The sequence below is a fragment of the Pezoporus flaviventris genome, unplaced genomic scaffold, assembly GCF_033815535.1.
Source record: "Pezoporus flaviventris isolate CSIRO_AGI_PZ_B2104156 unplaced genomic scaffold, CSIRO_AGI_Pfla_v1 ptg000066l, whole genome shotgun sequence".
Lineage (NCBI taxonomy): Eukaryota > Metazoa > Chordata > Aves > Psittaciformes > Psittacidae > Pezoporus > Pezoporus flaviventris.
In genome coordinates this window covers 14,148,370-14,164,517 of record NW_026892614.1, presented here as the reverse complement: position 1 = coordinate 14,164,517, position 16,148 = coordinate 14,148,370, and the positions used below count along the sequence as shown (strand labels likewise).

The window sequence follows — 16,148 nt, the reverse complement described above, 5'->3', positions numbered from 1 at the left end:
ATTAAGAATGTAACACAGACTATTTTTATTAGTCAATACATGCTAAAGAAAGCATTTCACTTTCTAGAATCGCTGTATTGACTATAAGTAAAATATTCATCCATTATTTAATGGATTGAAATATATAGCTCTTTGCTTTCTTCTGGAAAAAGTATGAAAAAATCAATACCTTACTTGCTCTGAACCTCAAGTGGGTATTGTCAAGCATTTATCAGGCATGTATCTGTGTCTGTATCTTTACAGGCTGTTAGTGACTAGTGGAACTGCTCAACATTCTTCTTGTCCAGCAAAACCTCTTACGGTTTCCAAGTTTTCTGCTTTAGAATGAAAATGAGATATTTTTTTCTGAAGTTTTGTCCCAGGTAGAGTTCCAGACTCAACTTGTACATCTCTGCAGAGATCTCTAAATAAGCACTGTTTCAAATGGTGGTGTGGTGGCTTGGTTGGTTTGGTTTTGAAAACGAGATCATGCAAGACTGAACCAAATGAGGCATAGACACTCGATAGTTTCTGGTTGTTCATGCTTGGCTCATGTTTGTTTTGATCAGTGTTCCCATGCCTCGTAAGGCTTTTCTATGAAATCTTTGTCAAAACTCAAGTTTGGATTTCAGATGTGGTATTTCTGAAAGAACTATTTTGTCCTCAGTAGCTATTTTTTGTTTCTTTGTTTTCAATGTCATGTTTCCATTAGAAATGGCAGTGGTTAGTAGCCTTCCAAAATGTCCTCTTAACCACCCTCATAGTAAAGAATTTCTTTCTAGTATCTAATGTAAATCTACCCTCTTCCAGTTTAAAGCAATTATCCCTTGCTCTATCACTCCATGCCCTTGTAAAACATCCCTCTCCAGGTTTCTTGTAGACCTCCTCTAGGTACTGTAAGGCTGCTGTAAGGTCTCCCCTGGGCCTTCTCCAGGCTGCACAAACCCAACTTTCAGCCTGTCCTCATAGGAGAGGTGCTCCAGCACTCTGAAGCAGGTGTATATGAGAAGGGAAACAGCCCTTACTGGAGAAACATCTTCTAGGTACATTGGTGAATTTTGGTGTACCCTGCAGTCTGGGGAAGCAAGGGATGCTTCCTGACTGCCACCTGGGAGCCCGAGTAAGATAGACTCTAACCCTGTGTGAGCAGCAAGGTCTGTGCTAGCTTGCAGCAAGAACAGCAGCATGGCCCTCTCCCCCCAACAACAGTATTGGAGGCTGCCCCCTTCACAGGATAGGGATGTATTCTGGGGTAGGGAGAGCCACACCACAGAAAGGGATGTTTTCTGGTACACTCCTTCCTGCGCACCTTCTACCTTACTTTCAGATCCTGAGAAGTGCCTTGCCAGTACAGAGAGGATTAAGAGGAGGGAGACAGCCCAGGGAGAATAACAGCTGGGCAAAAAATGGAAGGGAGTGTTTCTGGAGCCATATGGGAAGAGGGCTGTACAGAGTTTGGTTGCTAAATACTGTTATCACGTTTCATAATTGCATAATTTGATTTATTACTGGTTGCAGATTCAAACCAGAATTAACAGTCCTATCCGGTTACCAGCTTAGAGAAACACTAAATCATAATTGCGTGTGAAGGTATAATCACTAAGTAGAATTGAGTACAATCAAGACCTGTTGAGGCAACAGATGGGCTTTGGATGTTGTGGGATAACCTGTATTTTTTAATTCCTGGTTAATCCTTGAGCTTGTGTTTTCACTGCTCGCTTCTAGATAAAGTTTTGTTCAGCTGGCTTTGGACATAACATGCTGTGGGAGTTTATGTCCTCAGTCAGCTTTGGTAACTTAAAGGATTCACTTTCCACCTCGACAGCTCCCAGAGGCTATTTAAGTGTGAAACTTGGTCAGAAGGAAGTGTCCCATTTTTGCAGTCTCAAGCTTTTAAGCTGTGTTAAAGAACAGTTGAAAAAACATCAGTTCTTATAATAAAAGGTTGAAAACTGCAATGCAGAGCTGGCAGTGGGACATGGAGGCTTGGGGGAGAGGGGGAAATAAAAGCTTATTCAAACTTTGTATTTTCTCACTCATTTAACATATATGAAAGGTTTCTCTTACAGGGTGATAGGCTGGGGGTTTTTATATCAAGTCCCCAGAGTGCTCAGGTAAACTTGGTACCAGCAGACCTGTTTTGTTACTAGATGGATTAACAAAAACAAGGACAGTAGACATTTGGCAAAAAACTGCTGAGAAGCTGTTGCGCACCTCCTCTTTCTTTGGACTGGTGTGTGTTATTAATTAACAGGGTATGAAATGCATGTTCAGGCAGCAAGCTGTCTTGCTTTTGGAGCATGTACTAATAGATTAAAGCCAGTGTTGACAGAGTAACTGATTTCGGGTGAGGGAGAGCAGGGACCATCTTATTTTGCCCTCTATCTGAGCTGAATAGAGGAATGGGGGATAAAGGAAGAATATCTGGTGTCTTTCACATGCCTTTTCCTGTGACAGTTTTATTCCTGTTTCCCCATGTTCTAAAATCATTCTGATTATCTTTCCTCACAGTCAAACCCTTTGCCATGAAGGAGTTGACACCAAATTGCTGTCTCTCGTAGGAAGACAGAAAAAAAAAGGCCATGATGGATGGTGTCTCCTCGTTCTTGTCTGTACTTACTCGTGACGGTTTCGGCCAGGTTTCTGTTTCTTACCTGGTGCTGCTGTTAGTGCGTTGGCATGTTTTATTCTGCTTTATTAACAGACATTTATGAAGGTTGCAAAGCTCTGATGAGTGCCTTTTGCAAAGGGGAGTGTGCTGCGTCTAGCATTGCTCAGTACCTCACGAGGCATCTATCTGCTTGACAGAGGCATGCAGCTCCAAGATGGAATGTCTTGTTAAATTATCTCACAAAGTTTTCTCTTTCCTGCCCTGACAAGCTTTCTGTCCACTCTGACTTTTACATTCATCTGAAGGCCTTTCCAATCAGTCACAGTTATTTCCAGTCTCTGCTTACTCCAGCATCAGAAACTTCTGGAGACTGGGAAATCACCTGAAGTGCCTAAGATGGGTTGGAGCTAAATAACATCCCCAGGTATGCTATAACCGACATGAGCCAGATTTAATGGAGTGGTCCTGAGGAAGAGAGGTGTTCCATGTGTCTGAAGCTGAGGCACAGATGGTTGCTCAGAGGGAGCACTCTTGGCTTTCTCCAGGTACCGGGTTATTTTTGACTGTGGTAGCAAAGCAGGTATCAACAGGAGTTATGTTTGAAGCCTTGTCGTGGTTTAAGCCCTGTCAGCAAGTCAGCCGTGGAGTTTCTACTCCCCTCCCCCTTTCTTCCCTTCCCACTCTCCAACCACCCCACACCCCCTCCCCCCAGGCTCCCGGAGGGATGGGGAGGAGAATCGAAAGAATGCAACTCCCACGGGCTGACATAAGAGCAGTCCAGTAAGTAAGGTGTAACACAGATCACTGCTGCCTCTGCTACCACCAATGATAATGATGGTAAGGGAAGTAACAAGGGGAGAGAATACGATACCACCCACCGACTGAGCTTGACCGAGCAGAGCCTGCCCTTTCGGGTAACTCCCAGTTACATCCTGGGCATGACGTGCTGTGGTATGGAATAGCTCTCTGGTCAGTTTGGGTCAGGTGCTCTGTCCCTGTTTCCTCCTGGCCTCCCCTCCTCCCTGGCAGAGCATGAGGCTCACAAAGTCCTTGGTCAGAGTAAACATCGGCGTTATCAGCACTGTTCCCAGGCCGAAAGTCAAAACACAGCGCTGCACCAGCTACTAAGAAGGAGAAAAATGACTGCTACTGCTGAACCCAGGACAATCCCACAGAAGTGCTCCATCTACATTACGACGTAATATTCTTTTATAGTAATTTTGTAATAATAAAAAGGGTATTGATGCTGAATTTGTTGGCAATGTTATAAGAATTTATTTAGAAACTGTAAAACAGCATAAACTCATAGGTCAGGTTTTCCAAAAGGGTAATAATAATAATAACAGTACACAAAGTTTTAGTTGGACCAAAAGACAAAAAGCAGTTTGTTTCTAATTCAAAAAATACAAACGTTTGCTGCAGGTACAAAATTATAAAAAGTTTGTATTTTCCTCTTGATCTGGTGACAGACACATACAGCAGAGATGTATATTTCACCAGCTCCAAATTCATATAAGCAATGGGAAATGATGATAAAGAAAGAAATGTTGTGGTTAAAACACAGGAACAACTTCTCATCTTTCGTTTAACCAGAAGTAAACACCGTTATCTTATTCCTTTGCGCATTTTTGGTTGCCAACATTTAAATTAGTGTTATTCATGCTTCATGTAACAATCAGAAATAACAGCAGGTTTACCTCATGCATTTATTTTTAATATTCATCACATAATTCTTCTCACCATGCTACCTAGAAAAGTTAGTGTTTTTATTGACAACATTTAAGGGAGCTGAAGGATGAAGGAACGCAATCAGGATCCAGGAATACTTCTATCTACTGTTTCATAGGAAAATGTCAGAAATCTCCAATTAGCATTAAGAATAATTCTGTAATGAATTCTGCTTGGATCCGTCTGCAATAACAAATGTAACAAAAAGGTCACTTTTAACAGAAGGGGAAAATGCTGCTGAGTGCCTCTGTCACTAAAACACACACTTATCCCCTCTATTGTGCAAAGACGCGGAAGCCCCAGGCATCGAGTCTCTGTGGCTTGCATATGGGCTTCTGCATGTAAGAAGAACAAGTGTGTCTTAGTTATGATGGATTTGTGCTTCAGGCTGTTACTCCAGCCAGTTGTGTGTGTGTGTGTGCAGTGTTCAATAGTGCTGGGCAGGGGAACCACCAGAAATGTTGTCAGTAAAAACCAGAAGCAGCTCAGTTTTTCATTAGAAAAAAAAAAAAAAGAAAGACTCTCCATCTTTGCTTGGTAATTCTCAGTGTCAAGTGCCCTTTAACACCTGCAGTGTGGTTGACTTGTTACCATAACCTGTTGGACTTGAAACTGTAATCTCCCTTCCAAAGCTGATCTAGCCAAGATGCTTGGGGTTTTCATATTATCTTGCCTGGTTCAAAGTTGAATCCCTGACTTTGCTATTAAAGCAGAATGCTGCAAAGCTGGTCTAATTAGGTCTAATGACTCTCTTTCCTCATCTTTCCATTTGTGAGCAAAGAATGTACTAGATGGCACCAGAAAGCTACCAGATTGTTGGTACTTTGCACCCCTTCTCACAGGAGTAATTGGAATTTTGGTCCAGAAATGCATCACCTCTTGTTGGCAGTTGCAATCAGAATGTTTTTCATACGGTAGTAGTGGCAGCTTAGCCTTGATCTCATCTCTCTCTTACCTCATTTAAGAAATATTATTATGTAAGGAAACAAAAAGCTGCATCTCACATTTCTCCTTGCTCTAGAACAACTCAGAAACCAGAGTATCGGGTGCTCTCTGGCATCCTTACTAACTAGACTTCGGGTGGGGGAAAGAAAATATATATATAAAACACAGCACTATGACAGAACTCTATCACCAGCCAAGAACAAACTACGGCAATACACTATCATAGCATTATTTACAACATGATGGAACATTATGGAACATTATGCATATAATAAATTACATTTAATACTTTTCCTCTTAAACTGATCTACACAAGCTTACGTTTTTGTTTGGGGGTTTGGGTTTTTTTTTTTTTTAGTCCTATATATTTTCCCTTACGTATCTTAACTGAATAGGCAAGTATAAGAGGTCACAATGCTGTTTGCCTGCCTTTTCTGTGTTTTTAGAAGCCAAATTGCTTTCCAAATTCATGATACATCACAGTGTGGTACTCTCCTCACTGACACCTGTTTTACAGCGCATACCTTTCCACAGCAGTAGTAAGGGACTGTCAGCTAGGCTTGTGCTCATATTTACATCAAGTCTTGTAGTAAGAGATCATCTTGTGAGCTCTTTCTGAGTTGACGAGGGAAAAGAAGGGAGCAGAAGTAGTGTAGGATTGCACACCTTGGGAAATCTGACAGTGCTCCTGTGGCACACATCTTCTGATTGTTCCCACTAAAATTAGCAGAGAAATTGGCAGCAGAAAGAGCCAGGAAGAAGGTTCATGAAGGCTAAGATTGGGGACCAGGGGGTCGATAAAAACTAAGAGTCCCTTGTTGCTTTGCCAGACAGAAAGTTTGCCTGCTGTATTTATTTAGCAGCTCTGCAGGGATTCCAGATTGGTGTATGCAGAAGTCAAATGTTATGTTTATTAGAAAAGGACTTTTTTGTTTGTGGTTTGGGTTTTTTGTTTTTAAACATTAAGTCAATTTACAGCTACCTTATGTGGGCTTTGTACCACAGTTGTTGGGAATCACTGCAGTGCAAAAGGCTCTGCTCTCCGGCTTCTCAGGAACAGCCTGGCGTTTAGGAGCAGAAGTCCCATGAAAGGCAGCTCTGTGCAGGACAAGGTGACAGAAGATCTTGGAGTCCCAAAGAGCTGCACAAATACTCCAAGGAATCAAAAGCAAGCAAGAACATCCAAAGTGCTCCCCCTGGGGATCTATGCCACTCTTCAGGCCCCTGGGTTCTCCCTCGACAGTCAGCAACACAGTTCCTGCAAGGACCATGGTGTGAAAGGCCGAGTCCCTCCTAAAGAAGGGACTTGGAGGAAACAAAAACTGGCGCAAGAGATGCTGTAGATGAAGAGCATGCAAACTGCTGGGTTTATAAGGAGAGACACCTCTGGGAAGTTACCTGCAGAGAAGCAAACTACCTCCAACCTGAGCACAGGTGGGAGTGCACCAGTTCTTCCACTAGATGCTGTTCCACAAAAAGAAAATCCTACTCTGCTTATGTTCAGATGGCCAACACCATCTGGATGCTCTGCATACATATTCATGTGTGGAGTCATTAGTTTCCTAGCATAATTCTAACTACTTGAACATTATTTCTTTTAAGCAAACTGTCAAAATGTATCCAGCTGAAGTCATGAGACTACACTCTATTGGGATAATTAGCTTATTGCTATGAGCCACGTCAAACCCAAGTCCTTGAATGTGCACACAACTAACACATACAACCACTTTGTTTGGTTTTTGACGTGGGCTAAATTATTCTTACTAATGCAGGTTACCTACTTCTAAATGCACTCCTTTTATTTTAAGTGCATTTCTCCTAGGTTCAAAGAAGACTCATGGTAGCTAGTCTGCACCCTACTTTTATAAACATGTACAGGATAACAAATGAGCTTCTCCACAGCTCTGAAACATGTCTCTCCCTACTGTCCATACTTCCACTAGGAATTAGTAACCTGTATGACTCACTGTGTTCTCCCCAAGGTATAACATACCAGGAACTGACACCAAAGCAACTATGAAAACCAAAACCAAGTACTGCAAATATTTCTGAAACCCATTCAGAATTAATTTTAAACATCTGGCAATGGTTGAACATTGGAAAGATTCATTTGAGTTTTCTTCACAGAAGTTGGGAGTAAAGACACAGGTTCTGTCCCAAACCTAACAGTGTCTTTTTGGTTTTAATACCAGTGAAAGTGGAGTGCCTTTTGCATTAAAATTATCATGGGATGTTTCCCAATATAAAAATCTATGTGCAAGTTATGTACAGTATTCCCATATACCGCTCTGACTTACAATACTCAAAGCCAATGCTATGATTACAACTCTTATGTTCATAGATGAGCACACTTGAGGAAATTCAGGGTCTGGTAGCGTTCTAGCTGAGGTAGGTTAAAACAGACCCACTAATCAGAAAATCCTGCACAAGTTCATATGGTACTAAACAAAACTGAACATCACAACACAGTCAATCTCTGCTATTCTTCAAGAAACCAAGATGAGCACAGCACAGTTATTCCAATGTCTACAAGTTTACCAATACAATCTGTTCCAGTCTTTGAAGAAAGTACCGTTTCTTTCCCACTTAAAAGCTTATGTTATTTTTTCCCATCATGGGTATATTTCCTCTTTCAGTCTTGACATCACTGAAGGTACACTGCTTTCTGCAGGAGAGGTGGGCTACAGGATGCTTGGTTAGCTACATGCAGCACGATGGCAGACTGCTTTTTGCCTGTGCAATAGGCTGGGACTGTTTCATTCTGGGCTGCTTCCCTCCTCCTTTGCTTACATATGTTAGCTGGGTTTAGAGGAAAAGCACACACACAATCAGTGTGTTATCTGACAACAGCACGCGGGTAACAATGCCATGGCTGGGGGAAATGTTCCTGTCAGTCAGCCTCCAGTTTTCATGGGCAGCACCTAAAACGGCTGCTTGTTTTCATGGGAGATCCAGACACAGGCAAGTCTTGCAAAAGATTTACGCCCCAGTGCAAAAAGATTCTTAGGGACACATTTCACAATAATGCTGTGAATCTGTCTCACTCAAGTGCTTCATTAAGCAAGATATTAATTAGCTCGCACTAATCTAATAGAAAATTAAGGCTTGTGATCTCAAAGCTACATTAGAACTACAGTTGCCCAGGGCTTATCAAGGCTAGAAAGTAGCATTTCTCTACATGGGACACCTTGCACATGCTGTATTAAAGTACATCTCTTATCAATTCAATTGAAAGACCCTGCAATGTTTTTTGAGAGTTGTGCTTATAACCATGATGAGAGCGCCTGTATGTGATAGTCTCCACTATCACACCTAAATATCAAACACTAAAATGCATCAAGGATATTTTTCTCTCTACTTTTTGTGTCTGAATTCTGCATGTATCATGGTGTTAGCTAAAATGAGCACTACTATTACATGGCAGTGTTTGGAAACCAAGCTTATTCTTGTTGAAGACGATAAGTTCTGCCACTGAATCATAGGGGGATGTTATCCCATGGCTAACTGCAGTCTAGAGGCAGAAGGAATAATTAATGGTCATCTGAGCCCCTGAATGTAATGAACAACCAGGAATTCTTGAGCACACAACCTCCACTTCAGCTGTCAAAACATATTCTTTCTTGATTTAAGGACTTCAGGTGGCAAGAGAATCCAGTTCACCTACTGGCAAATTGCTCCAACAGCCATCAACCCTCAGGTTAGTCTTACACATTTTTTCCAGCATCTCTAATATCTTCTAAGCACAAATACAGCCATAAGAGAGGAAATACACCTATTTAACCTTTTGCTTTGTAATGCACATGTGTGTGTGCACATATGTGTACATATGTATGCAATGCAGTGTAGATATGTTCAGGTACCCATCTGCAATCGAGTGCCAGTTCAGTGGGTATGCTTGCTATGGCTGTTAAATTAAAAATGGAGTGGGCTAGCTGTAACCAGTGGGTTATTCAGTGAGCAACATGCTGTACAGTATTTTAAGTCAGGGAAGAGAATGCTTTTTTTTACTGACTTACTAAAAAGTGCCAAATCACACTGAGAAAGCTTACAGAATCCAGGTCAAGGTCAGGCAGGGATTTCATTAGTTGTTGGGCTGCTTGGGCTGTTTCACACATTGTGGTACTTCCAGTCCTGTGTGTAGGGTCACCTGGACAAAGAAGAAACAACATGTACATTCAAAACTGGGACATCCTCGGCAGAACGCATTTGTGAAGGCTACGAGCAAGTAAATGACAGGGGAAGGGCTGTGGGATTTCAGGTCCAGGTTTAAGTCATCAGTAATATTCATGGGGATAATACTGAGCTCCTGAAATAAACAAGTCTCCTTCCCCCTTCCCTTCTTAACACCTTGGGGGCTAGAAGCCAGGTGTCCGTATCTCTTCCAAAATCCAGACACCACCTGTAGGTCTCCAGCAGTGCTGCTTGCATGCCACAAGGTGGATGGAGTCTTTGCGTGAGGGACCCCTGAACACTTCAGGACAGGGATCACACAGTGGAGCCCATGTACTAAATATAAGGATATCCTTTTATCTTTGCTGTCTTGGTAGGACAGAGCTCAGGACGTTTGTGTACTCCTTCTATAACCTGATGTCTCTACAAGATCAGAGTTCCCACACAGACATACCAGAGCACCTATTTCTAGCCATATGCAGTGGTCTTCAAGTAAAAATGCATTTTATTTAAAGAGGACTCTTCCAGGAGGAGATCATCTTATGAACAGAGACCAATCTCCAAAGTTCAGAATGAGCAGGAATGATGTCTCTCTGTTGCACTAATATTCTGACCTGTCTTGTCTTTGCTTTCATCGCTGCTGTGCTGCTCACATTTCTGCCTCTTGACAATGTTAATGACTTCCAAATATAAGATCTAAGAGGAATGAGGGTACTTATAGCTTTTATCCAAACTGGCAGAGGAAGCCTTAGCACTACTGCTTTCCAAGTGGAGCACTGCAGCAAAGCGTAGGGATTAATGTGTGCAGGCACTTTGACTTGTTTTTTTACAGCATTACTCCTCACAGCTGCCAGGCAAGGCAGAAGGTCAAATGCAGTTTTCCAAAAAGCAGGAGTAGCCTGGGTGTCGGTCTAAGAAGGGAAGAGCCCCCACCCATATTGACTACCTACAGAGGAGGTGATCAGCCCCAGCAGCAATGGCTGGTAGCATACATTCTCCTTTAGCTGAGAAGGGTAAGTGGGACTAAATTGCAGAAGACTTACCTGGACGTTTCGATTGAGGCTCAGCGCAGGCATGAAGACACCTTCAATGTTTTCAAATGCTGGAGGCCCTTGCTGCTGCCCATTTATGTAAAAGGTCAGGTTGTGCTTGTTCAGATCCAGGAGAACACCAACAGTGGCACCTTTAGAAACTCCTCCTTCAGTCCTAAGGTAAAAGGGGACCACACTGTTAGCGAAGGCAGAGTGTTACACTGCTGCTGCTCTCTCTCTAGGATGATGCAGTCTTACTAAGGAAAGGGAGAGTGGAGCAGTATGGTTAAGTGGTTGTCCCTCAGCATTTAGCAATGACTTATCTACACCTTCATATGAAAAATATATGCCACGTTCATGGGAACTTAACGGTGGGATCCTAAAGAGAAATCTCCTCTCCTCCAGCTGCAATCTATAAGCTGCAAATTGGGTCTAGAGCTAACAAGTTCCCACATCTGATAACAGATGGGGAGAGGAGCAGGTCAGTTCTAGGCATGTGGAACAGGAGCCCTAGAGACACGGCTTCTCAGAGCATCCCTGCTATAGTGAGTGATGCACAGCAGAGAATGAAAACACACAAAGCTGGTTTTCTAGGTGTTAATTTCTAATCATTATTCCTGATAACAGCTGCAGTTCAAGTACCCACCTTGGCATTCCCCAAGAGGACTCAGCTTTGCAGAGATCAGTGAGCCAGCACAGGCAAAACTTACAGTGGTTTTAGGGAGACAGGGAATGTGGAGCTGGTTAAGGATAAATGTAACTCTCTGAGAAGTTGCTCAGCTATAGGCCTGGGAACTGCTTCAAGTGTGCAGGCATGGTTATTAATACCAGTGATAATTGGTTGTGTCAGGAGCAACTGCTGAGAGATACCGTGCTATCAGGGCTTGCCAGGACAGACTCAGCCAGCCATTATATGCTTGAGTGACTTGACATTAATGCACTTTGATTTGGGGGTCAGTCAAACCCAGTATTACTTTAGAGAGTGCTCAGCAAAAAAATCTACTAGATATGCAGATTGGCCACAGGCACTGCTGCTCTGCTAATATCATGGGGGCTCTGTGATGGATTTACAGCCTGACACAATTTGTTCAGGGTAAATCAGATCTCAAACAATTTGCAGTAGGAAAGGAAGCAGCTGTCTTTTGTCCTCCCATCAGGCACAAACATTCATAAGAGTAATGCAATTTTAACATAGCATTTATCCGAATAGGTAGGCAAAACATAAAAAACCTCCAAACAACAACAAAAAACCCAAACAAAACCAAACACAAACCCCAAACAAATCAAACAAAAATCCCAACAAAAACAACCCAACGAAACGGAAAAACGAGCGGGGAGATCAAAATAGGATTAGGAAGAATATAGTGAAAGAGTGCAGGCTAAGAAATTCTCATCTTGTCCACTAGGTGTCATAGACTGGTTTCCTTTGGACCAAATGTGGCACATGGCATTTCCTCCGAAGATAAAGGCAGTTTTGTCTGTGATATAATAGTATAGCATACCATTATACTATTCTGACTTCCCCGTTTAAAGCGCTTCAAACAATAATAGTATAGCTGAGAATCATGAGCTGTCTCTGAGATGCATTAGATGTCAAGCTTTACTGTTCTCAGGTTCCCTTTATTTGTTTTCTGATCCTGTATGTATTAATAGGGTCCTCTTCCAGCTCTTCTCCAAAACCATAATGTAAATTATTTTCCATCAGTAGTTAAGGTGCTTACTTGCTCTCAGTATCTCAGTATCTAGACTGTTTCTGTTAAAAGCACTCCATCATAAAACTCATGATGTGGTTGTGGGAAGCAACAGTACTATGATCTAGAGCTATTTACACAGAGATTTATTTTTCTCTGTTTAGGAACAGCTTTGATTGTAGGGCACCATGTGTTATATCCTGCAGTGTTTTAAAATAGATTTTACGACATCCTTTTAAGTGACATCATTGATTCTCTTAGGGAAACAGGAATAGCAACTTTGCCTTTTTGAGATTATTATGCTCTTTCCTATATGATAAACTAATTTGCTTCTTGTGGGCTAATTAGCTGTGTGCTGCACAGTGACATTGAATGACTCCTCTGCAGCCCCTGGGGACAGCCCACTGCACAGGAGATGGATGCTGCCTGCAGAGCCCAGGCAAGGCTAGGGCAGGACCCAGCTGCAGGAGCCACAGGGCACTGGGGGCAGAGAAGAGGGATGGGGACCCTCTCCCTTCCTTGCTGCCACAAGTCTTGCAGCCCTTCAGCAGGGAGATTGCCTGTTACTTGGTTGCCAACTCCCACAGTGAGCAACCAGCTCTGTCAGGATGAAGTCGGGGCAAAGGCAACCTGGGGCACTTTGCCATGCTGCTGCCAAAGAGGCTGGGTTTTTTTCTGAGGCTGAACAGCTGCTCTTCCCGAGCATCCCATGGTTTCCTTGGGAACAGTACTTTGAGGACTCCAGTGCTTTTTGGACTACAGTCACAGTCACTTCCTTTAGGAAGAGAGGTGGGAGAGTCAAAGTTTCCCACGCCTCTTTTCTCACAGTCCTGCACTCTTGTTTCTGTGTGCAGCCATACATCTTGAGCGTGGAAGTGCTGTGCAATGCCTGGAAGGTTGGCTACCATGAAAAATACCATTGCCTGTGGCAGTGGAGGCTGTTACTCTAAGGTGCTAGCAACATCTTGGACAATATGCAGAAGAGGATGGCATGGATTAGCTTGAGGAGTTAAGGATAGTAGTAAGTTTCACTAGTACTGAAAAATAAACAAGTGTTTATGGACACTTTAACAAACCGAACAATTAGTTTAACTCTTTGTTAGCAGTGTTTTAATCATAAGCCTTACAGTAACTTAACAACTTTACCATGTCTGTTGTCAAAGACAGTATTTTTTAGTCAATTATAACATTTTTGTGTGATTAAAACCTGGCCTTGGTAACTCTGAAGTCAGTGAAGAGAGTCTCCTGATAGCAGAGTGCTTTAAGACTACACTCCAAGTTCTTCAGACTTCTACTTCGCACTGTCTTTCAGTATAAAACATTTCAGTGCGAGTGGAAATTTCATTTCCATCTCTTTCTTTAAATAACTATGTAGTGGCTAGAGTATCGCCTACAGCATCAGGTACTCCTGCTCTTGGCAGCTTTGCCAAGGAAGGGATCTACTGCAATGAATGCCAGTGCCTCTTAGCAACAGGCATACAACATCTCTGGTGCGAACTGATTACTTCATAGACTTATAGAATCATTTGGATTGAAGGTATCTTTCATGGTCACCTAGTCCAACTCCCCTTCAATGAGCAGGGACATCTTGAACTAAATCGGGTTGCTCAGAGCCTCATCCAGCCTGCCCATGAGTTTCTAGTGATGGCACATCCACCACCTCTCTGGGCAATCTCTTCCCCAGTGTTTCCCCATCCTCATTGTAAAAAATGTCTTCCTTATATCTAGTGAAAATATACCCTGTTTTAGTTTAAAAACATCACCCCTTGTCCTGTTGCAACAAGCCCTGATAGAAAGTTTGTCACCAGCTTTCTTATAAGCCCCCTTTGAGTACTGTAAGGCTGCAATAACGTCTCCCCAGAACCTTCTCTTCTCCAGGCTGAAGAACCCCAAATTTCTCAGCCTTTCTTCACAGGAAAGGTGTTCTATCCCTTTGATCATTTTCATGCCCCTCCTCTGAATTTGCTCCAACAGCTCCATGTCCTTCTTATGCTGGGAGCCCCAGAGCTGAATGTAGTACTCCATGTGGGCTCTCACCAGAGTAGAGAAGCAGAATCACCTCCCTTGACCTCGTAGTCATGCTTCTTTTGATGCAGCCCAGGATACAGTTGGCCTTCTGGGCTGCAAGTGCACAAGGCCGGGTTGCAAGTCGGGTTAAGAATCTTGCAAGTCGGGTAAAGGACAATAGAAAGGGCTTCTTCAAATACATAGCGGATAAAACTAACACAAGAGGCAATATAGGCCCACTGCTGAATGAGGTGGGTGCCCTGGAGACAGAGGATATAAAGAAGGCAGAGGTGCTGAATGCCTTCTTTGCCTCTGTCCTTACTCCTGCAGACTCTCCCCGGCGGACCCAGATTCCTATAGCCCCGGAAGGAGTCAGGATAAAGGAGGAGTTTGCTTTGGTGGATGAGGATTGGGTTAGGGATCAGTTAAGTAATCTGGACATCTATAAATCGATGGGTCCGGATGGAATACACCCACGGGTGCTGAGGGAGCTGGCGGGGGTCATTGCTGAGCCACTCTCCATCATCTTTGGTAAGTCGTGGGAAACAGGTGAGGTGCCTGAGGATTGGAGGATGGCAAATGTCACACTGGTCTATAAGACGGGCAAGAAGGAGGACCCGGGTAATTACAGACCGGTCAGCCTTACCTCCATCCCTGGAAAGGTGATGGAACAACTTATTCTTGACACCATCTCTAGACATATCAAGGATGAGGGGGTCATTAAGAGCAGCCAACATGGTTTTACCAAGGGGAAGTCATGTTTGACCAAACTTATAGCCTTCTATGAACAAGTAACTATATGGATGGATGATGGTAGAGCGGTAGATGTGGTTTTTCTTGATTTCAGTAAGGCATTTGATACTGTCTCCCACAGCATCCTCATAGATAAGCTAAGGAAATGTGGGCTTGATGATCAGGCAGTGAGGTGGATCAAGAACTGGTTGGAAGGAAGAAGGCAGAGAGTTGTGGTCAATGGGGCAGAATCTAGCTGGAGGTCTGTGACTAGTGGAGTCCCTCAGGGGTCGGTGCTGGGACCAGTGCTGTTTAATATTTTCATCAACGACTTGGATGAGGGAACTGAATGCACCCTCAGCAAGTTCGCTGATGATACTAAACTGGGAGGAGTGGCTGACACACCAGAGGGCTGCGTTGCCATTCAGCGAGACCTGGACAGGCTGGAGAGTTGGGCAGAGAGGAACTTGATGAAATTCAACAAGGGCAAGTGTAGAGTCTTGCATTTGGGGAAGAACAACCCCATGTACCAGTACAGGTTGGGGGTTGACCTGCTGGACAGTAGCGAAGGGGAAAGGGACCTGGTGGATAGGAGGATGACCATGAGCCAGCAATGTGCCCTTGTGGCCAAGAAGGCCAATGGCATCCTAGGGTGCATTAGAAGGGGGGTGGTTAATAGGTCAAGAGAGGTTCTCCTCCCCCTCTACTCTGCCTTGGTGAGGCCGCATCTGGAATATTGTGTCCAGCTCTGGGCCCCACAGTTCAAGAAGAACAGGGAATTGCTTGAAAGAGTCCAGCGCAGGGCAACTAAGATGATTAAAGGAGTGGAACAACTCCCTTATGAGGAGAGGCTGAGGGAGCTGGGACTCTTTAGCTTGGAGAAGAGGATACTGAGGGGTGACCTCATCAATGTTTACAAATATGTAAAGGGTGAGTGTCAGGATGATGGAGCTAGGGTTTTTTCAGTGATGTCCAGTGATAGGACAAGGGGCAATGGGTGTAAACTGGAGCATAGGAGGTTCCATGTGAACATTAGGAAAAATCTCTTTACTGTGAGAGTGACAGAGCACTGGAACAGGTTGTCCAGGGGGTTTGTGGAGTCTCCTACGTTGGAGATATTCAAGGCCCGCCTGGACAAGTTCCTGTGTGATGTACTCTAGGTTACCCTGCTCTTGCAGGAGGGTTGGACTAGATGATCTTCTGAGGTCCCTTCCAACCCCTTGGGATTCTGTGATTCTGTGAAGGCCGGCTCAT

General features: G+C 43.5%; 1 protein-coding gene across 4 annotated transcripts in view; it reads right to left on the bottom strand.

Moving 5' to 3' along the window:
* Window positions 1–3,841: 3,841 nt before the first annotated feature.
* The window catches only part of TRIM67 (tripartite motif containing 67), a 41,935-nt gene continuing 29,628 nt past the window's right edge, over window positions 3,842–16,148 (bottom strand). For all 4 annotated transcript variants that reach the window (XM_061471323.1, XM_061471325.1, XM_061471324.1 and 1 more), the window contains exons 9-10: window positions 10,477–10,639; window positions 3,842–9,410 (exon numbers count right to left, since the gene is read on the bottom strand). In XM_061471323.1, coding sequence (XP_061327307.1) covers window positions 9,345–9,410; window positions 10,477–10,639 — 229 coding nt within the window. In that variant the 3' untranslated portion in view covers window positions 3,842–9,344. The remainder of the gene's footprint in view (window positions 9,411–10,476; window positions 10,640–16,148) is intronic.